This window comes from Varanus komodoensis, unplaced genomic scaffold (assembly GCF_004798865.1).
Source record: "Varanus komodoensis strain SLA01 unplaced genomic scaffold, ASM479886v1 scaffold9, whole genome shotgun sequence".
Classification (NCBI taxonomy): domain Eukaryota; kingdom Metazoa; phylum Chordata; class Lepidosauria; order Squamata; family Varanidae; genus Varanus; species Varanus komodoensis.
This window is the reverse complement of record NW_025336598.1, coordinates 7349291-7372948: the sequence shown is the minus strand read 5'-3', so window position 1 is coordinate 7372948 and position 23658 is coordinate 7349291. Positions and strand designations below refer to the sequence as shown.

General features: G+C 42.7%; 1 protein-coding gene across 4 annotated transcripts in view; it reads right to left on the bottom strand.

The window, feature by feature from the left end:
* The window catches only part of FOXJ2 (forkhead box J2), a 68902-nt gene that overhangs the window by 12607 nt on the left and 32637 nt on the right, over window positions 1-23658 (bottom strand). For 2 of the 4 annotated variants that reach the window (XM_044417683.1, XM_044417684.1), the window contains exons 2-6: window positions 5850-6202; window positions 3577-3651; window positions 2822-2890; window positions 1100-1240; window positions 608-809 (exon numbers count right to left, since the gene is read on the bottom strand). In XM_044417683.1, the coding sequence (XP_044273618.1) occupies window positions 608-809; window positions 1100-1240; window positions 2822-2890; window positions 3577-3651; window positions 5850-6182 (820 nt within the window). In that variant the 5' untranslated portion in view covers window positions 6183-6202. The remainder of the gene's footprint in view (window positions 1-607; window positions 810-1099; window positions 1241-2821; window positions 2891-3576; window positions 3652-5849; window positions 6203-23658) is intronic. The other 2 variants (XM_044417685.1, XM_044417686.1) reach the window with 2 other exon arrangements.

Here is a 23658-nt window from a genome sequence, read left to right as displayed (position 1 = left end):
GGCTGTATAAGGATGTCCTGCAACAAAGAATCCAGCTAAAAACTCTGCTTTAAAGCACACAGAAAAATAGTAGCACCCCTAGTTATGTAGTAAATTTTAATTCATGATCCAATCTACAAAACAGAGCAGTTGAAAAGAGCAAGCCAACTTCTGAAGTCAATCGGGTTGGATGAGGTGTGGTTGTTTATGGTTAGGAGACACATTCTGATCATGAGGTTCTGCCAGGCTGAGTGTAGCACCACAGACTAAGGAAGGTGAGGAAAGTTCCCACATCACAATGGTGCCTGTCAAGTAATAAACGACTTGCTGCTTTCTTCCATGTAGTTTTTGGGCTAGTCAGTCTCAAAGCAGCATGTCTAGCCAAAAGGGCATGCAATAAATCCATTCACAGTATCTTTCATCAAGACCTGGGAAGGGGCTGAGAAAAACCAAGTAAATGGCCAGATGCTGCCTACAGGCCACAAGGTAGCCAGCGAGCATCACAGCAGGTATACACTAGGACCTTTCTTAGCAAATAACAAAGTTCATGGCTATGATAAATATCTAGTATGTAAATACACCGCTACCCTTGCCATCCTTTCAGATCATGCCTGGCACTGTTACTCACCATGCTGGGAGGAGGAGGAGGATTTCTCAAGCATGGATTTATAGAGAGTTCGGAAGGACCAGCTCAGGTCCTGGAAGTTGATCTCAGAATAAGAGAATTTCAAGTCATTGCTGGTACTGTAGTGTGGAGGTGGCACATCTGTCCCTTCACGACCTTGCCCACCTGCCACTGTTGCAGCCACATCCACAGGGCCCGCATTCTGCTGAAGACAAACAGATGAATTAAATAAATGTTGGGACACTTGATCTTTAGGCATTAGGGACTTTTAAAATGTAGGCTACCCCATTCCAGACTAAGCTTTGGTGCACATTCAAAAACTTCATTCTGACAAAGTGCATTTCTGACTGCGGGTTTTTTGCACTGTAATATCCTGCAGCTCTTTTCTTCCTTTCTCCTTCAAGCTACCCCCCTCCCCATATTAATTTTCCCCTTCTGTTTCTTCACCTTCCATGTTCAAGGGCACTTCCTCCTAGCCAACCCATCTCTACGTACCTGACTGTAATTGCCAATAGGCGGTGTGCTTTGCAGTGACAGTGGCTGGGTGGACTCAGGGGACAGTGATGCTTCTGCACCAACAGGGACAGGCCCCCGTGGGCTTTTGCTTGCTTCTTGGTCTGGAGAATCTTGTGATAACTGAACAGATGGAAAGGCAAGACAAATGCATAAGAAGTGGATGGATAGAGAAATAAGCTGCATATTCAACATAAAACCAAGGTTCAGCGTGGTTAAGAGGCACACGTTTAGCAACCAACAGGGCAAACATTTGCCCCATAATATTCTAGAACAAGCACTGAATCCAAACTCTTTGTCTGATGGAAAACACCAAAGTCACTTTGGGTGTGTTTGTTTAGGACCACCAGCCCAGACTCAACCACTGTGATAACTTTTAGAGAGCAGTTTTAAACATCTGTTAATAACAAGTAAATAAAGGCTGCAATCCAATTGAAGAAATATATTTTTTAATCATGCAAGTTTTAGCTGATTCATCAGTTGTTCAGTCAAGTTTGCATATGGATTAAAAATAGTATTTCTGAAGTGAGAAGTACTTTGGTTTTAGATTATGCACATTAGCCAAAACTGACTTTATCTTAAAAGAGGAATGACCTCCCAAGTGCGAGTTAAGGAGGAAATGCCTCTTTTAAGATAGCACTTGCCATCTACAATTTCATTAAGCACCTGTACTAAACAGCTTTCTATTTATCTTTACCTATCTGCAGTCCAGTTGGGGTCAAGCTTTTACTGACTGAACTTGCCTAGGACTGCACCTTTAAACAAGAAAAAGTCTGCACTTCCCAGCATGCCACAGCCAGCACAACTTGCTGGGTTATGCTGGGAACTTCATACATTTATCCTACATAAATTTGCATAGGTGTGCACCTTAAAAATGTGTAACTGATTAATCTAACCAATTCATCAATTAACAGTTCAACCCTATAGATATTTACTCCAGAACGAGCCTCACTGTGTTCAATGGGGCATACTCCAAAGTAAGTAACCTAAATGTTGTGGCCCTACTTTTAGTAAGGGACAGAACATTAGCATGGCTGAACAATGTAAGCGTTATTTATTGTTCTTACATTACTGTTATTATAAGTGCAAGAGATCTTTCACTATGACATGTCGGTTTTACTTTGTCTTCGGAATGTTAGAGTAAGTTAAATAATTTAAAATAAATGTTACAGTAATATAAATTATACAAATTTGTACAATGTATTATGCATTTTGCTATTTTTAACAATCACAGAGTAAAGTGAGTGAGAGGTGCTAAAGAACAGAGGGCACTAAAGCATCTCCTTTCCTTGGTTGCTGGAAATCTTATGCAGCCTTGCCGACTCTGAATTTTCAGTTTTCAGCAGGCATTGCTTGTATACTGTCAAAGATCTCTTCAAAGCCATAGACTAAACAAAACAAAATGAGAACATGGAGAATCTCAGTGCTACATTTTATACTTCTTCTGTGCCACACACTTCTTTAGAAGCATGGCCCATACTTTTTGAAAACACCAGCCAATTTTCCTGCTCACAAATGCTTTAGACCAGCCTTTCCCAAACTTGTGCTTTCCAGAAACATTTGGACTACAACACCCAGAATTTCCAGTCAATGGCCTTGCTGGATGGGAGTTCTGGGAGTTAGGGTCCAAATGCTTCTGAAGGCCACCAGGTATGGGAAGCCTGCTTTAGACCTTGGGGGTACTAGTGGGATAGTCACACTCACATCATCATCCGGTTGATGCCGTCTCTTCCGGGAGATATCAGGACAAGTATCAATTGTCCAATAAGAACCCTGGAAAGAACAAGATCTACTGGTGACAACAGTTTAAAGTGAGCCATTCATACTACAGTTAGCAACAGCAGGAGTGCAATCCAGAATGCTAAAGAACATGCTGCCTGCAGAGCTGCCAATTCATGCCCTTTCTCTCCATTGCAACATCTTGCCTGATTTCTGCAATCCGAATAATCCTTTAAACTCCCATAACCCCTTTCAGGAAGAATAGGTTGTACAAGAATTTCAGTTCCGATGTAAAAACATGAAACAGAATGACCACTGCAGAATGCAGTAAAATTTCAAGAAATATTCACAGAACACCATACACATCGAGTATGCACGAAGACCCACAACTTTTCCTTGGTATTTCCTAATGTGCAGTTACTGAAGAGTGCAAAGGTAATTTAGCTCATACCACATTTCATTAGTATTACACTGTTCAATACACGTGAATAAACTATGCATGTTTTCTTTCCCTTTCTTTCAGTTGAGCAGTAAATATCATTGCACCATTTTTTTCACAAACATGTACAGTATTTTTTTAAGCTGCTATAACCTGGGACAGAGGGAATAGAACTTGTCTGAGTAATTTTATCCCAATAGTTTATCTGCTCATTCACGTCATCCCATTTTTCAAAAAGCAGGACAGAAGGACAATTCAGAATTGACAGAGAAACCCCTGAACAGGTTTTCCAAACCCTCACCTTTCCAGGATCATCCCGAGGGCGAGGCACTTTTCGAAAGCATTTATTCAGAGACAGATTGTGACGAATCGAGTTCTAGGGAGAGACCGGGGAAAAATTACATGATAGATATGGAAGCTGTTTACCCATTTCCCTATAACTTCCTCAATTCTGACACTGCAGCTCTTTCCTCAGTCAGGTTTCCCAAGCATAGATATGCATTGACATATAGATACATCAAGTAGGGAAAACCAAGAAAGGAGTGCTGGTGTAAAGTGGCAGGCACACCAAAACAATGTTAAACAGCTTCCTCCAAATATTCCTATTCCTCTACAAACTGCGTGTGCACGCACATACACACACACCCCCTTTGCAAAAGAAAGCTGGGCTTCCAAACTGAATCAAATTCCACTCCCATTGCCAGACTGCGATTCTGGCATCTCTTACCTATTCACTGGGAAGTTTTGAACAAAAAACCATAACATTCTACAGCTTCAAACTGATGGAACGCAATTGGAATGTCAGTGTGGTACAGCCACTAGGAGTGCAAGGTGGAATTCAGGAGATCTGGGTTCTAGTCCCCACTCAGCCATGGAGCTGACTGGGTGACATTGGGCCAGTCACAGACTCTCAGCCGAACCTACCTCAAAGGGTTGTTGTTGTGAGGATAAGAATGAGAGGCAGAGGAAAATTATGCAAGCTACCTTGAGTTCTTTGAAAGGAAAAAAAAGGCAGACTAGAACTATAATAAGTTAATAAAGCATCAGTGGGGTGCAAATCAAAGCACACCTTACTCCCTCTGTACCACCAGAAATGCTCAGATTAAGGGATTAGAAACCTAATCTCTTCTACACTGCAGCACTACTCTAATGCTGACAGAGGCTGGAACTGCAGCTGACTAGAGGAATCAAAAGGGTCCTGTTTTGATCTATTCCACTGTCTGAGTAACTCCACAGATGAAAGAAAAAGAACAGATTGCCTCACCTTGTCCCTTATCTTTGGATTGTCTTTAACTATGTTCCTGCCTTTGGTTTTGTCTGTCCAACCCCAGTTAACACATCTGGTCGAACTGGTACCCAGCCAGACCATCTTTTTGCTTCATCTTCTGGTTCTGACTCATTTGGCCCTGTATCTTGGCCAGAATCAGGCCTCGGTTGCAGCCTGCAACTAAGCTAGGCTCCAGACCTGACAAGCTACTGTAATATCTCTGTCCTGAATTTGTGCTTGTATACTTCCACAGTTCTCTAATTATGTGACTCAGAACTGATTCATATATCCACCCATGGGTCTTACTTCAATTTCTGCTTTCACTTTTCCTCTTGCGCAGATTAAATATGTTTCTTGCAAAGTTATCATGTGAACTGCTAAACTACAGCCAGAGTCACAAATCATGCATAAAATAGCATTGTTTCTCTCAGGCACATCAGAATTGTTTGCTCATGGCAGCTGAAATCAGCTGGCTCATTCACTATGAACATATTCATACATAAGGGCAAGATAAGAGTTCAATATTCTAACTGTTCATAATCATCCATATTCCTATGATTTAAAAAGTGTTACCTAGCCAGAGCCATTAGGACAGGATGGGCCATAAAATCAAGTTAATAAAATAATTAAACCTATGCTGGAGAAAATACAAGCAGATTCTAAAAATGTCATACTGCAAGAGAGCCTTGACAAAGCCCCAGCCCTACCTACAAGTCAATATAAGAAAGTTTTGGCTAGCATCTGAAAGCTAAGTATTCTGTTTGCTCTGAAGAAAGAACCAAGATTGCATAAAACAGAGGAGACCGACCTCAGCATGTCATGGTATTTGTGGCACTGCTGGACATAAGGTTAGAATGTAACCTGCCTTTCCCAGACTGTGCTGAGGTGAGAAGCTGCATATTTGTTGCAGCAGACACTGCTTACTATTTCACTGACTTGTAGCACACTTGCCAAAAAGGCTGGACACCACTACTAAAGAAGCATTTGAACTTTTGAAAGTCTGTGGCACGACTCTCTACTTGCATGTATTAAAAATGTGGGAGAGGGCTCAAGCATATAGGACTGATATGTGGCATTAAATTTGTACTTCAACATACCCATACAGAAACAGTTTCACCATCTCATTCTCCCTGCTCAGCTCAACATTTAGAATATAAACTAACTGGAATAGGGTACTGTCTACTCCGTAAAGCACTATCTACACTGCCGGCATGACCATACTAATAAATGAGCACATCCCTGGGTGCTCAATGAGAACAGGTTCTCATAGAGGGAGGAGCTGGGTCTCTAAAATTGGGTATGCTCACCTTCCACCCAATGCCAGCATTCTTGTAGTATGGAAAGTTGTCACAAATCCAGCGATAGATCTCACTGAGGGTCATCTTCTTAGCGGGTGAAGAATTGATGGCATAAGTGATCAGAGTGGCATAGCTGTAGCGTGGCTTTCCATCCTGGTGAACTGCAGCATCATCTTTGCTCAAGGTGGCATTGGGATCAGTGGGTGAGCCTGGAGGGCACTTTCGACCAGTCCCTGGAGGGCCTGCCTGAGAAGCACCTCCTAATTTCTCAATAGTGGCTCGAAGAGTAAGCTGTGGAAGCCAATCTATGGAAGTGAGGCTGCTTTCCAAGTCAGAGGTCATGGTGCTGAAGACAAAGGTATCTATTGTAGAGAAAGAAAGAGACACAGGTAAGACTGTGAAGATATGATCAAACCATATGGTTCTTCACAGCACAAGGCAAAGATGTAGTAAGGCTGAAACAATGGCTGTGTCTAAAGATACCAACAACTCATTTTCAGAAACTATTTCAGGAGTCAGAAATGTTACTGTATTTGCTTAGGCATATGTAGAAGCTAGAAAGGGTAAAGACAATTTTTTGAACAAGTCACTCCTTGATTATTTAGATCAGCAAGAAAAAAGGTAAAATTAAATCAGGTTTCCCATTGAAATTTCCTTTATTTTCTAACAATGGTGCAAACCTGGACACAAGAACATATCCATTCACAACTAAAGAGAGTAGCTTCCCCTAACCTAGTGCTCACTAGACAGACAACAAATCCTAGGATTCCTGACCTCTAGACATACTGGCTGGGGCTGATGGGAGCTGATGTTCAAAACCTCTGGGGGGCACCAGACTGAGGAAAGCCAGAACAAAACTTTTATTTATATATTGTATTGCATCATTAGAACCTGGCCTTCCATCTGTATTGCACTTTATACATTTTGTATGCTTCAAAGTATTTCTCATATTGTCTTTTTCAATAAGCACCCATGACAACTTTTGAGGCTAAGTATGGGCATACAGAAACCTGTACAGTGTGGACATTTTTCTCTTCCTCCTCCTCTTTCCAGCACGATCTTTTTTTGCTTTTCTCTACCTTGACTCAGCCTTATTCTCACAAAACAATCAGCAAGCAAAAATGAAATGCCCATAGTTTGACGGCAACATAGAACAGTTTATTTTCATAATGTAAAAATTAAATGCCTCTGTTTAGTAAGTAAAACATCTGTATTTGGAAAATGATCCTTCAAAGTATATCTGGTAGAGGCACTGATTCAGGTCAGATTAACTTTCAGGCTAACATATACATATTTTGATTTAAATAAACTCAGTCTATGTTTTAAAATTCAAAATCTGAATTAAATTACATTTTATTTTTTAATCACTGATTTTTATCTCTTGTTGTATAGTTGCAAAGTCATGCCCAACTCATCACAACCCCATGGACAACATTCCTCCACCATCTCCTGTCCTCCACCAACCCTCAGAGTCCACCCAAGCTCACACCCACTGCCCCAGTGACTCCATCTAGCCACCTCATTTTCTGCCATCCCCTTCCTCTTTTGCCATCTATTGTTCCCAGCATTAGGGTCTTATCCAGTGGGTCCTTCCTTCTCATTAGGTGGTCAAAGTATTTGAGTTCCATCTTCAGTACCTGGGCTTCTAAAGAGCAGTCAGGGTTGATTTCCTTTAAGATTTTTATCTACCTTACCTCAAATTACAAATTAAGTATAAGAATGAGAGGACGCTTACTGGGGCATTGTCACAACTTGACTTTATAGCAGTGAAACTGCAAAGCAGAATATGCTAACCGAGAGAGGTAATGCACATGACCTTCCAAATTATTCTGCAATACACACATTGCTTTTCCCTGGAACTGTGCTGTGCAAAAGCAAAGTAGCCATAAACTTTGGTACGAGTAGCAGAGTGGAGAACAAGAGTTAATTTCAGAAAGAAAAGGAAATCAAACACTGAGAAGGCCATATAAAATTAAGTGCAAATGCAAAATATAAAATTAAGTGTGGGGGTCAAAACTGGGTAGTCAGTTTCCTATTAGTAAAACTGAGTGGGAAGGGATTACTTTTTCCCAGCCAGTGCTGTGGATGAGCTTGACTGTAATAGCTTACTTTCTACCATCCCTACTGGCTTTGAAGTCCCCACTCAAGTACTGTGTGTACACACCCCACTTATCCCACCTTCCCCTGCCATGCTTGCATAGTTGTGTGTTCAACGTAACAAAATTTCACTGCTTCCTTCCTCACATTAATAATGTTTAATAGTCTCTGAGAGTCATACATGCTTTTTGCAGATACGGTGTTTGATGGCAAACCGAATATGGCAATTATGGAATTGTTACAGGGATAAGGTTATTTGTTGAAAAAACTGAATCATTTTTGTAATAAAGAAAAGGTGAGGAAACATATATGCCCTTAGCAGTTCATGCCATACCAGGCTCATTAAAAAGTGACAGTAACATCCAAATGAAACCTTACAAATGGACAAGTTTTTTCTCCAGTACCACCAACTGGAGGTTTTCTCACCCCCAAAACCAAATACGTCATTCAGTATGAATTATGAGCACACCGCTTGATTTTTGTAATGTATTCATAATGAGATAGAGTGGACTTTGCAGGATTTTAAAATATTCTGACAAGGGCTAGAACGACAATGAAGTAAGCAATATGTAGGTCTGGAGGAGTTAATATAATTCCACGAAACAAAGCCAAGATCACCTGGAAAAAAGAGGAAACTAACAATAAAACTCAAGGGTTTTGTCTCAGATACAACTAATGGCCACTTAAGGTGGACACCTATTTTGGTCCATACTTGAAATGCATATATTTGGCATGGGGGCTGGGTGATCTTTATTTTCTGTTCTAAGTTGCCTGCTGTCTCAGCATTCTGTCATTCTCTAGCCATCATTTCATATGAGTTCCTTACAGAAGTAACAATGTACTTCTACATTAAAATATTGTCTTTTGGGTGGAAAACGAATAAGCAGTCTGTCTTTCCAAAGTTTTCAAAGCATTATGCTGAACACCAAGGCATATGCTCCAAATCACAGTGTCTAATCCACATAAAAGACATCCACTCCACAAGACTGAAGAGTATTCATGAAATACTGTAGTCCTTAAGGTATTACCTTTGCCTTCCAAATCCTACTAGAAATAAGATTAAAACTCTTATTAAACAAGAAGGTTGGGATATGGCCACACTGCTCAGCTGATTGATGACAAAGAACACTACAGCATGCACAGAAGTAGGCAGAAGTCTATTCTGCCTGCTTCTGTTTAAAGATTCAAGAGAATCTCAGAATCATCACAGGTAGAATCAGCATGCAACACAACCTGGATTATTCCACAGCTACTAGGAGAATGCCTAAACATTGCTCTAGAAGACCACCACTATTGGGTAGTTTTCAAAGCATATGAAAGGTGTCTTCTCTTTAAATTCAGGAAAAAGATATGGTGCTTTGTGCATCAAAATTTGGAGAAACGATATCTTAATGCCATGCAATAGTCATGTTTGATACCAGTAGAAACAATATAAAACTAATCAATAACATATATCAATGAACCACCAAATGCATGGTTATCAGGACATCTGGTATATTTTTTGGTGGAGTGACCTTGGCCAAGATGACCCCTTTCATGGGTCCAATACCTCCTCCCTGCTTCACTGGCTTTCTCCACTCTGGTTCAGTCTGCACCATCACCCAGGCAATGACTATGACAGCTGTTTCCTCTCCTCACTCCAGTCTCTGCTCATTCATTTTACAGAGGGAAAGTGAACAGGAACCCTCAAGGAAGATGAACAAGGTCCAGGAGCTTTGGGGAAAAGGCAGTTGATCCCCCTATAGAGGTATAAGTTTCAACAGGTACCTGATGAATACACATATAATGCCAGTCCTTTACCATCTGCACTGGCTTCCAGTTGAAGTCTGGGTCCAATTTAAGGTGCTGGTGATGACCCTAAATGGCTAGATATTTGAAGGCACTGCTCCTTCCATACATACCTGCCTATCCCTAAGATCTGGGTTTGGAGGTCCTTCTTCAGGAGCCCTCCTTGAAGGAGATCAGAGGAGTGGATAGCCAGAGAGGGGCCTTCTCTGCAGTGGTGCCCCGGTTATGGAACATGCTCCCCAGAGAGGTGAGCCTGGTGCCAACACTTTATTCCTTTTGGTGCAAGGCCAAACCCTTTTTATTTTCACAATATTTTAAGGCTTAATTGTTATTTTAATTGGCTTTTATCTGAGGATTGATGATGCTGTGCTTCTTGTTGTAGTAGTGTCCTGAGACTTTTGTGCTAGGACAGTATAAACAAGCTTTTAATAAACAATAAATAAATAATAAATAATCTCTCATACCAGCCCTGATGACAAAATAAGGCTACTGTTACCACTGCCGCTAATATAGGACCAGAAAACCCCCTCTCTTCCACCTTGGTATATGTTCCTTTAGATCAGGAGTGGGCAATTTGGGGCCCTCGTTATTGACTATGCTTACTTCATGACAGCCTTTCACATATTTGAAAACCACTATTATGTCTCCAGACTGAACATACCTAGCTTTCAACTGTTCCTCCTTTGACTTGGTTTCCAGGCCACTCACCATCCTGGTTGTTCTTCTCTGAACACGCTTGCACTTATCATTCTTAAAATGGACACAGTACTCCAAATGAACTTGACTAATGTAGGACGGAGCAAAGCAATAACATCCCATGATTTGGGCACAATGCTTCTATTAAACCAGTGCCAGATTTCATCAAATTACTTAGAGGCTGCATCACACTAGTGGCTCATATTCAGCTTGCTGATCCAATAAAACATCTAAGTCCTTTTTACATGTACTGCTGCCAAGCTAGGTCTTTCTCATCTTATACTTGTATCTTTGCTTTATTTGTACCTGACTTGATATTGTCTCTGTTGAATTTCATCTTTATAGATTCAACCTACTGTTCCAGCCTGTCTAGATCCTTCTGAATCTTAATTCTATCTACTATGGTGTTCCAGATCCATGTCATCTGCAAACTTGGTAAGACACACCTCAGCCAGCTATAAAAATATTGAACAGCACAGCGTCAAGGACAGAGCTCTGTGGGTTTCCACTCAAGATCTCCATCTCAGAAGATGATAATCCATTTATTAGTACTGGTCAAATACAGTTACTGAACCTATTATGGATCTATCTAACTGTAAAGGTAAAGGTTCCCCCCCACATGCGTGCTAGTCATAGTGTTGTGCAAATTAGTATTTTACTGTCCCATAAACAAGGATATCAAGAGAAACCTTGTCAAATGTGGTTCGTGAATGTGGCCACTTTGCAGATACTGTGTAGTGGAATGCCCACATGGAGGGCAGAAGAAGCAGCAGCTCTTGTAGAATGTCCTTTCAGAGTAACAGGTAAATCCAGTTTGGAGAGGCGGTAAGCAAGTTCAATCCTCTCGATGATCCATTTTGAAAGTCACTGAGTGCCAATGGGTGCTCCTTTGTCATGTTCCGAGTATTTGACAAAGGGCCATTTGGTTTTCTGAATGACTCAGTTTGGGATCAATAGAGAGCCAAGCACCTGCGGACTTCGAGGCTGTGTAGGGAGTGCTCAATCAGTGTTGATGGAGCAGGGAAATAAGCTGGTAGCACGATGGCCCGATTGAGGTGGAAAGACATCAAAACCTTTGGTAGAAAGGCTAGGTCAGTACAGAGGACTACTTTCTCCTTGTGGAAACTGAGGTATGTGGGTCAACACATAGAGCACACAGTTCACTAGCTCTTCTGGCTGATGTGATGGCAACTAGGAAAGCCATTTTCCATGAAAGAAGGCGGAGATCAGTAGTAGCCATTGGTTCAAACGGAGGTTTGGTGAGAGCCTGTAAGATGACGGAAAGGATCCACTTTGGGACAACCGAATGGATCGGAGGTTGTAGGTTTTTGTAATCCTTGAAGGAATCACTGTATAAGCTGGTGAGAGAACACAGACGAACCTCCAGTGCATCCTCTATGAAGTAAGATGGCTGCAATATACATCTTGAGAGAGGAAGGTCTGAGACCTCCACGGTGTAATGGGTATACCAATTCTAAAATATTTTCAATGGTGGCAGATTGAGGTAGGAATTGGTTAGCAGCGGCAAAGGAGGTGAAGCCATTTGGCATTATAAAAGCATAGTGTATTTGGTCGTAATGCCGATTGCAGGATGAACTGAATGTCCAGGTGAAGATCTGCTGGATTCATAGATGTCGTCAGTATTGTAGTCGGTCCTGATTGAAGCGATGGTATAGTGAGTGTCTCTGATTCCGTGGAAACATCTGTAGGCAAGGCAAGCGGCACTGAGAAAGTGACTGTAGGTACTGAAGAAGGTGTTTCCATCAGATCGGTGTCAGTACTGAATCGGTGAAGGCAATAGTCGGTACCGAGGATGCTGTCGGATTCAAAGATGCTGTTTGCTCAGCAGCTAACGAATGAGCCAAGCAATGAGGCTCAGAGAATGCAGGCCTGGATTCTTGAGTTAGAAGGTGTAGGACGTGAGATAGGTGCAAGAAATTGTTGTTGGATGGCTGAAGGAGAGTGGGGAACCAGGACTGCTGGGGCTACCAGGGAATAATGAGGATGCCGTAAGCATTGTCATGACAAATCTTTGCCAGAATTTTTGTTATCAGCAAGACTGTGGGAAATGCATAGAGGAATTCATTCTCCCAGAAGATCATTAGCATGTCCCCGCTCAAATCCAGGCCAATACCCACTCTGGAGCAGTAGTTCCTGCAGATGGAATTCCTGCGCGTAGTGAAAAGGTCTATGGTTGGTGTCCCCCATAGCTGGAAAAGATGCCGGCAAGTCTGATGGTCTAGTTCCCACTCAAATGTGGACATTTGTCTCCTAAGGGAGTCGGTTTCCTTGTTGTCAGTGCCAGCTAGATGAACTACTTGAGGAGTGATCCTGTGGGCAATGCACCACTTCCACATGCAAAGGGCAAGGTGAGCTAACAGGACCAATCTCGTTCCACCCGGCTTGTTGATATAGAACATGGTCACCACATTGTCTGATACAATTTGGACCATGTGATCTTGTAGAACTGATTGGAAGAAACATAGTGCCTTGAAGACTGCCAGCAATTCCAGATAATTGATGTGTCTGGTGGTCTCAAGTCCATGCCAGGTGCCTTGAATTCGAAGAGACACGCAGTGGGCATCCCATCCAGTCAAGGAGGCGTCAGTATAGTGTCACAGTTGGTTCCAGTGCATGGAAAAGAACTCCGCAGGGCAGGTTGGTGTCAACAGTTCACCAGAATAGGATTCGGAGGACTTGAGTGCAGAGGCTGTAACAGTCGGTTTGGTCGATTGTGTTCTGGGTGGAAATTGTGACTGAACCACAGCTGTAATGGCCGCATTCTCAGTCTCACATTCGGTACCACTGATACCGTGGAAGCCATATGTCCAAGCACCTGTTGGATGGAGTGTGCTGGGTCAGTCCATTGAGCTGTAAGACATCGTATAGCGTCTATCAGTCTCTGTTATCAGTCCAGTGGCAGGAAGGCTTGGGTACAGAGGGAGTCCAGGCATGCTTTGATGTAACTGATGACCTGGGAAGGAATGAGGCATGATTTTTTGTTATTGATACAAAGTCCCAATTGATCAAGTAGGGAGTAGGTTATGTTGATCAAATCCAGTAGGTTGTCTCTGGAGTGGGAGACGATGAGCCAGTCACCTAGGTAAGGGTAAACCTGGACACCCTGAAGTCTGAGATAGGCACAAACAGGGCCCATGCATTTTGTAAAAACCCTTGGAGTGGTAGCAAGCCCAAATGGGAGCACATTGTACTCGTAGAGCTCAGTACCGGCAGTAAACCACAGGAGGCGCCTGTGAGCAGGATGGATGCTGATGTGGAAGTAAGCGTCTTTTAAGTCTAGGGATGTGACCCAATCCACTTTCCTGAGCAATGGAAGTATGTTCTGAAGCATGGTCATTCTGATTTTTTTTTTTGTTTTGATGTATTTATTCACTCCACATAAATCCAGAATGGGGTGGACACCCCAGTTTCTCTTGAATACCATGAAGTGCCTAGAATAGAAACCATGCTGTCCTTCTGAGAGAGTAACTTTCCGGATCACTCCCTTACGAAGCTGCTCGGTGACTTCTTCCAGAAGGGCTGGAGAGGCTGCTGTATATCAGATCGGACCTGAAGGAGACACAGTTTCAAACTCAATTTTATATTCATGCTCTATGATGGAAAGAACCCACCAATCACATGGGTGGGTTAGAGAATCGAGGAGAGGTTCACGCGTCCCGTCAACTTGGGTACTTGTCAGCATCCATGCAACACCTAGGGTGTTGGTATCATGGGGCATTGGTGTGTCAGGACCAGGGTTGTCTTTGGCTGAACTGCTGCCGTCCAGAAGGGTGATAGGGCTGGAAAGGTCGGTATTGCGCAGATCTGCTCCATGGCCACTTACATCTGGGCTGAGAGGCAGAGCATTCCATTTAACAGGTGGTGAGGCAAGCCTTGTGGATACGTTTGTGCTTAATGTCGGTCTTTGAACAGAAAAGACTGACGCCGTTGAATGGCATGTTCTCAATGCGCTGTTTGCGGCAAGTTTCCAGCTCTGAGCCAGGCATGGCGTCGGAGGGCTACAGCACCAACGAGCACCCTCGAGTTGCCATCGACATGATGCCTTGCCATTGTTAGCTGTTGTTTCGAGAGCTGCATTGCCTCCCTGATGAAGATGAGGGTCGGCTCTCTCTGCTGGTCCAGAAGGAATGCAGTGAGGGACTCGATCTTTTGCCAGAGGAAGTACTGATAACAGGCCATGGTGGCCTTGCAACTGGAGATCCGAAGACTGAGTCCCATGGCAGCGTAGATGCAGCAAGACAACATATGTCAATTTTTCTCCCCTCGCAATCAGATGGAATCAAATGTTCTCTCGACTGACAACCCTGTGTGGACTCAATGACAATTGAATTTGGTTGAGGATGTTTCAACAGGAATGGTATAGCCTGCTCCCAAACCTTGTACATAGCCTCCAGACGCCGAGAGGTAGGGTGAGGGTGATTTGGCAGCTGCCAAGACTTTGTCATTGCCTGTCAAAGTGTGGAAATAAATGGCAGGGCAATTGGGACTGAATCTTCTTTGCGAACCTCATCACAGATGTTGTCCTGGTTTGTGTCGGTACACCGCTGTATGCTGACCCTGAGAAAAGAGGACATATGAGCACGCAGCTCTGAGGACCGACCATGACTGTCTCCCAGAGATCCTGGACCCTGGGTAGTAATCACGGTATCAGGAGAGGTGGAAATTTGTTGGGATTCCTCCGAATCCAAATCAGACTAGTATGGAGGACTGGAAGCAGAAGAGCCGTCAGGAGACATTGGTGGATGGGTGAGTGCTGTGGAGGACATTAATGGAGCATCCCTTGACACCGATTGAGGGATGGGATGGTGGCGACGCATTGGTAGTGGTGGGTAATAGCCATATGGGGGATAGAAATCCATGGATAGAGATGATCCATGCAGTCAGGATCAAAATCCCCATAGTGTAAAGGCACCCAAGTATAGCAAAGATTGCAGACAAGGAGTTGTGGAGGCAGGAGGGAAGAAGGGTGATGAGGAGCCTTTGAAGATCCCTCCGGAGATGAATGGCCGGCAGGTGTAGGAGTCGGCAACCTTGCAGGTTGTTGTTCAGGTCCTGACTGAGGTGATGATTCACGGAATTCTCCATCTGAAACAGAGCCTGGAGCCAACAGATCCAATCAGTCTGGACTGGTGTGAGGGGAGATAGTGATCTGCGGAGGCAACCATGGAGGTGTTGCTTGCATGACTGATTGGTGGCTGGAAGGCTCGGTTGGTACCAAGGCAGGTAGATTGATCAGCTTAGGACGAGGCACTCTGGGATGTTTTTTGTGCTGACGCTCGGTCTTGTCAGATTTGTCTTTCTTGGCGCACTTAGGTTGTGTGGCCCCATCGGATCTGATATGCTTTCTCTTCTCCTTATGTTTCTTAGGAGGAGAGTAAGAGGAATGCTTTCCATCGGGACCGACAGTGTCCCCTTCAGATGGACGAGAGGGGGTGCTCTTCGAAGAATGGGGAGCTGAAGAAGAGGCAGCAGCCACTGTGACCTGTTATGGTACCATAACATTTTCTTCAGCCTGTTTTCTCAGTTTTTCCAAGCCTGCCTGGTGAAAGATTGGCAGTGACTGCACTTATCCATCCTATGTCCTTCTCCTAGGCAGAGGAAACGGTGCGAGTGTGGGTCAGAGGGAGACATTTTTGCTCCGCACTGGGTGCACTTACACTGTGCAGTAAAGTAAGAGAACGAAAGAAGAGTTTTTTGTTTGTTTTTTGTGGGGGAGGGGTTGGTTGGGAGAAGGGAACAAGTTGTGAAAGGGATTGGTAAGGGAGTGAACAACTAGGAAGGAAAGTATTCATGAAGGGCAGAAAGCTAGAGAAAGTTAGGAGTGATCGGTAACAGAAGCAGGTATCGAGAAAAAATGACGAGAAGACAAGCAAAAAGACCCGAGGCGTAGTGAATGGCAGTCATAAGCAGACTGGTGAAGGGGCGGGCACTATGGTGGGGGGGCAGAGTTCCCACCAAAACTATTAAGGTCTTAAATTTTCCCAGCAACAGGCACTGCACAGGCGCAGCACCCATATATGTGTGATGCACAGAGATCACGATGAAGAACATCACGTTTCCTTTCTTTCCTTTGGTCCTTTCCTGAGTTCACACATTTGCAAGTTAACTACTTATGCAGTTTCCACACCTCCATCTTCCTCTAAATGGTGGCACATATACCATCAGCTCTTGTATCTGGAATCAATCCCAGCTGCACCATTCCTGCCTGCCTCTTCCCCATTGACCCACATAGTCCCCTGGGCATGTTCTCAGCCAGTTGCCTTTTTTTCTGCTGCTCTGCAAAGCAACCACCTACTCACTAGAGAAACACTGTTGCTCTGGAGAAGCACTGCAGGAATGCTCCCTGCTGCTGCTCTGCACCAACATGCATGCAACACCCAGCTCTACCCTCTCTCTCACTGCAGATGTGTCCATTCGACACACACGTGTACACAGGACTTGCACACATGACCAGGGGCTGTCTATCTTTGTATTCAGGGACGAGGAGGGCATCTGTGCAGACAACTATTCCAGCGACAGGAGAACATCATGTGGGAGCATGTGTGGGCATCTGTCTGGGAAAGTTTTCTGGCTGGCCAGAAGGAATGTATTTATTTATTGCCCAGGGGGATGCAACAGCAGGGCTTTTTAAGAATCCTCAGGAATGCCATGGACAAGATAGGAAAAGCAGGGAGGGTGGGAGAGAGAGTGTCAGAGATCTGGGCTTCTCAGGGTGATCACCTTGGTGGCTATGCCCGTGTACAGACAGCAAGATGATCTTGTTCAAAGCTGCAATCACAAGTCCTGGCTCCCTGAGCAGAACACACGTACACACATACCCATTTCAGAGCACTGCTCTGGCAAAGTGCAATTCATTCATTCATTCACTCACTCACTCACTCATTCATTCAGTGAGCTTCTATGCCGCCCCATTTGCCGAAGCCTAGGGGTGGCTCACAACAATAAATAAATACATATTAAACATAAAAACAAAATACAATGTTCATTGACCGAACAGGAGTGCCAAGGGTGCCTGTCCCCAAGATAGCTGCTGCTGGAGATGCTGCTGTGCATTGCTCTGCTGCTGCTGCTATTCCAGAGCTGTGCCCGGGTGCTACAAAGGCAGAGCATGGACAGAAGAAAAAAGCAGCACAAGGCAGCCAGTTGGAGTGTGGATACAGCTGCCTCAGCAACTGCTGGGTAGAAGAGGACAGTGAAAAGTGGAAGCTGGAGCATCTGCTGCTGCCATGGCTGCTCTTGCCACCAAACTAAATGACAGAAAGAGGGAAACTATGGGAAAACATTGTAACTGAACATAGGACATAATGACAGTGCTGAAATATATAAAAAACCTTTGATTCTCTACAGGGATTCAAGGTAACCAAATGCGCCACACTTCACCATGCTTACTGGATCCACACATAATGGCAATCCATTCCTGCCATGTGAACACAACCATAGGGAATAATCACTGACAGTTCCTGACTATCTCTGCTTTTTCTCAGAAAAGAAGAATGGCATGAACTTGGAGAACTGGAATAGATAACTTTAAAAAGTCAACACAAACATGTGCTACCCCAAAATGCCCCAAACATGTGGAAAAATATAAAGAGAATCAATGTGGTATGGTGGTTAGACTGTTGGATTGAGGACATGAAAGATCTGAGTTCTAGCCCACACTCAGTCATGAAGCGCACTGGATGACCATGGGTCAGTTAGGGACTCCCAGACTAACCTACTTCACAGGGTTGTTGCTGTAAGGATGCAATGGAGCTATGTGAGGCACAGAAGAAAAACGTTGGGCTATAATGCAATGCAATAATAATTTTAACATTGCTATTAATATATCTGCAGCATTTACTAGCACTACAGAATGATGGTATATGAAAAATGGCTATGTTGTTGGTTAGAAACTGACAAGAAAGCTTCCTTAAAACAATCATTTAAAGGCTGCCATGTTATGGACTAGGGTTGAGAGGACATCCATGAAAGCAAGCTGTGTAACATTTGCAAAAGAAACAAGTGATTGCAGAGCTGGCTCATGGATTCTCTAAGAGTTCATCAGCCCATGCCTCTGTTGCAATATATAAACTGAGGAATTCTCTACTGCACATAAGGCAAGATGTACTGTCACCTAATGCAGACCAGTGATCTGGATGCAGCTGAAATCTCACTTCAGCAAATTTTGGAATGAGCTACTCAATTGCAAGTGAGTTATCTAAAGTTAACTGTGAAATGGTTTTCAGTTTTCAGTCTTATGACAGTGCAAGACTGGATAATAATTGTGCCAGTTAGCTTAACCACATTACTGACAATACTACTCTGAACATCTCAACTGATGCCTGATACAAGTATACCACCACCCATATAAGAAAATTAAGACATGAAATATTCTTCATGGAAAGCTTATTATACTAGGTTAGTGTGACACCTGTTCAGACCACAGTTCCCAAACATACTAACACTGTGTACATAGGTAATATGTGGCTGTGCAAGACACTGAAAGGTAAAGATTTTTCTTTCATATACCTGTTATAAAATGGACTTGACAGAGGCCAAAAAAAGGAGACTTTCAAACAACTTAAAGGGCCTTGATTTGTACATTTTAAATGGCTTCAAATTGCCACTTGGTGTTTCCTATCCCAAAACTACCTCCATCAATAGCCATTCTAAAAGCATGCACCAGAAGGGTGATGAAATAGTAAAACCCCTTCTACTGGTTAAGCTGGGATCCACTGCCATTTGGTTCTTCCCCTCCCATAACTGCCATGGCAGTGCCCATTTCCTCAAGTCATTGTATTCATTTATTATGGAATAGTGTGAACAAGCCAGTGAATGTATATATTTTCCTCTTCCCTTCCCATTTCATTTTCCCATATTATTTTCCTATCTCTTAAGTGCGAACTGCTCTATATGTTTTGGCAGAAGGGCTGTAACATAAATATAAAACATAAATAAAACAATTAATACAACAATGTATTGAACTGATACAGAAAATCCTTCTTGCATTAATTCTTTTTAAAGGGAAAAAACTGACACAAAGAGGACTTATATTCTGTGGGGCATGTATTTTGTATTTTGTGACTGCTGTTTAGACTTTATTCACATTCAAGCAAGCAGCTGGCTCAAGCCATGAACTGAGCCTACATATGCAGCCTGTGTACACCACACAAATGGAAGCAAAGCTTGTGTAGCCTGAATTTAAAAGCTGAGAGCCCATCTCTTCTCTGACCCTTTCCAAGACAACAGTAAAATGAGCCTGCGTGTGCTCGCTCTTTTTCTCTCTCAATGCACACGTGCGTGCATCCACACACACCAACTAGCACCTATTATATGAATATAGTACATAGACATGCATAATGCACACACACAGATACTCACTATGGGTGGAGTTTTGTATTTTCATACAAATTGATCACACTGCCCTAACTAATATGTGAACTGTAATGCAATTATCCATTAGTTTTTGTAACTGTACAAATTTTGTGATATAGTTGTCCGATTAAAATTTGTGTACAAAAATGCATACACAGGAGGGGATGCATACTAAAAATGCAAATACCAAGGAAAAATGCATAGCCAAAATGTTTTACATTTGGGGGATATAGATAAAAACAAATATATTGTGCATGAAAAAACACAGAAAAATGCGTATGAATTTTTGTGCACACACTGACAACTGCAAATTGATATAGAAGCAATTTCAGCTTGGGGGATAAAACAAACATTATAAAAAATGGGATTTCTCACAAACAAACAATACATGCACAATATAACCACCTTCACATGCATATGAAGCTAGCCCACAAACAAAGATAGCAGCACTTCTTATAGAAGTCACACATAATCCCCCCCACACACACATATGAATGGTTCCAGACAGACCAGTCTCACAACACAAATGCTCAAAAGGCTTCTAAAAAAATCAGAACATTGCACGTTTTCCAGTTCCCCCATTAGAAAATGAATTAAATACTTTTAAAGGACGTGGGACAAAAATCTATGGATGCTTAGCAAGGCCAGATAGAGCATGCCAGGAGTTGTTGATTTTTTTTCTAAGCATGCATGGGTTTGTATCTTGACTCACTTGAAGTGTGTAGTGTGAAGACATTTTAGTTATGGCAAACTACAGCATTAGTGCACAATTAATCCTGCATATACTATAGACCAGACTTCATCTTATCATTCCTAGGCACCATTAGAGAGTTCAGACCAGAGATTTAAATGTACGTACAAGTCTAGGAACTTAAATTTAAAAAAGCATCCATCATGCTAAGCAAAACATATTAAAGCATATTTTAAAACCAAAAGGAAGCCTGATAAAGATCTTGAAGGAAAGTGTTCTGTATATACTTGTACCTTATCAAACACAAAAGTACATACAGCAATATTTCTAATATATGCACTTCTAAGGATCCCTCTAAACAGGCAGCTCTTTTCCCCTGCACACAGGAATATAGAAATCTACCTTACACTGAGTACAACCATTGGTTCATCTGGATCAGTACTATTAAAATTGACTGGCAGTGGTCTCCAGGGTTTCTAGTAGGGGTTTTCCACCCCTGCCTAGAGATGCTGAGGATTGAACTCAGACTTTCTCAAGTGCAATACCACTGAGCTGCAGTCCTGTCCCTTCTACATCTTCTCTGCAGAAAGAAGTTTTGGAGCACAACTATGGCTCATTATAATTGGCAGCTTTTTCACTGACTTTAGAGGATTCAAACTATGCAGTAGATAGAAAAATAAACTAGGGTTTGGACAAACATCAAATCATTCTACTCTGACGCATTAATAGAAGTAGGGTCCAATCCTTTGTATATTAGGACAGAAAAAGATCCTGCAACTCCCAGTTTATTTGGCAACAAACTGTTGTTGGTATAAAGGTACCCCAATTAATCAAGCAAATAAACTGTCATAGACTTGTTCTTATACAAATTACAGATAGCATTGCACCCTTAAAAATATACTTCTCATTTTTCTCACATAGGAGGGAGCTTTTCTTCTCAAGTATCACCAGCTCTGATGCATGTGTATTATACAAAAAAAAGACATTTGCTTCTCTCTTTAGAAACATTTTCCAGATACTTAATGTGATCAATAATTGTCTTTAACCCAAATAATCAATTTCTCTAATTGGCTTGCACTCTGAATTTGAACATCAACATAGCTCTTCAGTGCACCTCTTCCTATATTCTTATGAGATCGGAAGTCACTGCATTAAATTTCACCTTAACCACCCAACTATCTAGCTGACTCTTGCAGGCCACTTCCTCTTTGCCTCAGCCTTCTAGTTTCATCAGCAATGGGACTTTAAAAAAATATTAAGCATCCTTATGAAGCATTTCAAAACTCCTTTCGTATTTCAAATGTGTAAATGTGCCCCTATTAGGGTGGTGAGAGGTAGGGGGAAATATGGTGTTGGGGGATTAACAGGCCAGCAAAGAAGATTAGACATCTGACAGCTATTCCCTCTTGTGGTTCTTCCCCCAACCAGATGATTCCTGGCATCTGTACCAGTCTGCCCTTGGGCTTGGTGATGCTACAGCTGAATGGCAGGTCAGCCCAAAATAAGATCTCACTCATTGGAATAATCAACTCAAGTTGCAATAACCCAGATTCAGGCAAGATATCAGGAAAAGATTTCTCACTGTCAGAACAATACAACAGTGGAACCAGTTGCCTACAGAGGCTGTGGGCTCTCCCACACTAGAGACATTCAAAAAGAAACTGCACAGCCATGAGTGGGATGGTATAAACTGGTATTGTGCAACAGCTCCTTGCAACTCTACTATACTATGATTCTATGATCCATTATTTGACCATCGCTTAAGGGGCTAACCTTGTCTGCATTACTGAGGCTTGGGTGGGGAAAATGGGTAGGTTGTTCTCTCAGTTGTGCCCACCCAGACACTCAGTGGAGCACCAGCCTCACCTTGAGGGTCAAGGAAGAGGGGCGGCAGTGCTCTGTAAGGAATCAATCTCCATCTCAAGGCTTCCTGTTCACTCAAGTGCAGGTCTTGGGTGTTTATACCTTGGTGTTGGGCACCTGAGACTATTTAGGGATTTTGCTGGCAAGCTGCCCACCCCATTGTCCATCAGCTCCCTGTCTGAGGTGATGGAGGTGATCTTGGACTTGGTGTTGAGGACTCCCAGAAGGTTGGTTGGGATGGTGGAGGACAGGAGAACCTGGAGGAATGTTGTCCATGGGGTCGCGAAGAGTCAGGGACAACTTTGCAACTTAATAACAACAACAACAACAACAACAACAACAAAAGGAAGAAAGCTAGGATCTCTTCTCAATCATCTCAGACTGCAAGGCACAGTATAATGGGCTCTAGTTGCAGGAAACCAGCTTCTAGGAAACCAGAACTTCCTGACTATTAGAGAGGCAGGAAAATGGAACCAATTACCTAGGGAGGTTGTGGGCTTTCCCACATTAGAGGCATTCAAGATGTAGCTGAACAGCCCTCTGAGAGGGATGGTTTAACCTGGGAGGTCCTGCACTGAGCAGTGGGTTGGACCTAATAGTCTTCTTGGCCCCTTCCATCTCTAGTAGTCTATGATACTATGATCTGCTACCTTAAGAATTATTGTTAAGTACTACAACATGAGAAAGTAAATGAAGCACTTAAACACTAAAGAAAAACTTTAAATATGTGGGTTTCCAGGGCAGATCATGAGGCTTTCTAGACAGAATGACCCTCTGGCTTTAGAAATTAACCAATTGCTTTGCCTTCATGTTTTTGAGTGTCAGCTATTTACAGCAATCATATTGACTGATTGACTGACTGACTGATTGCTTTGATAGACCATCCTCCACTTAAAAGTCCCAACAAGTATCTGGATGCTAGAATGCAATAGGACCAGATTTCTCCAACAACCCAACAGCTGGAAAAAGCATATTGCAAGCCTGCATATGTCCCACAGGCACCAGAAGATACAAAAATATTGTTAGAAGCTATATTTAAGACCATTTAAAAACGACATACAACAGCTCAGTTTAAGAAAAGGAATTGACAAACTCACTCATGTACCAGAAAAACCATGGATATTTTAAGTTGAGAAGATCATCACATTAATTAAGCAGAAACATCTTCTGTAATCTCAAATAATAAGAGAAATGGGGCTTAAAGATGAAGGAAACTATGAGATCAATAAAACTGAGATCAAGTATAAAAAAGGACAAAATGCTAATATACAAACTATTTCACTACTTGCCATGCTTCTGAGGGATGGG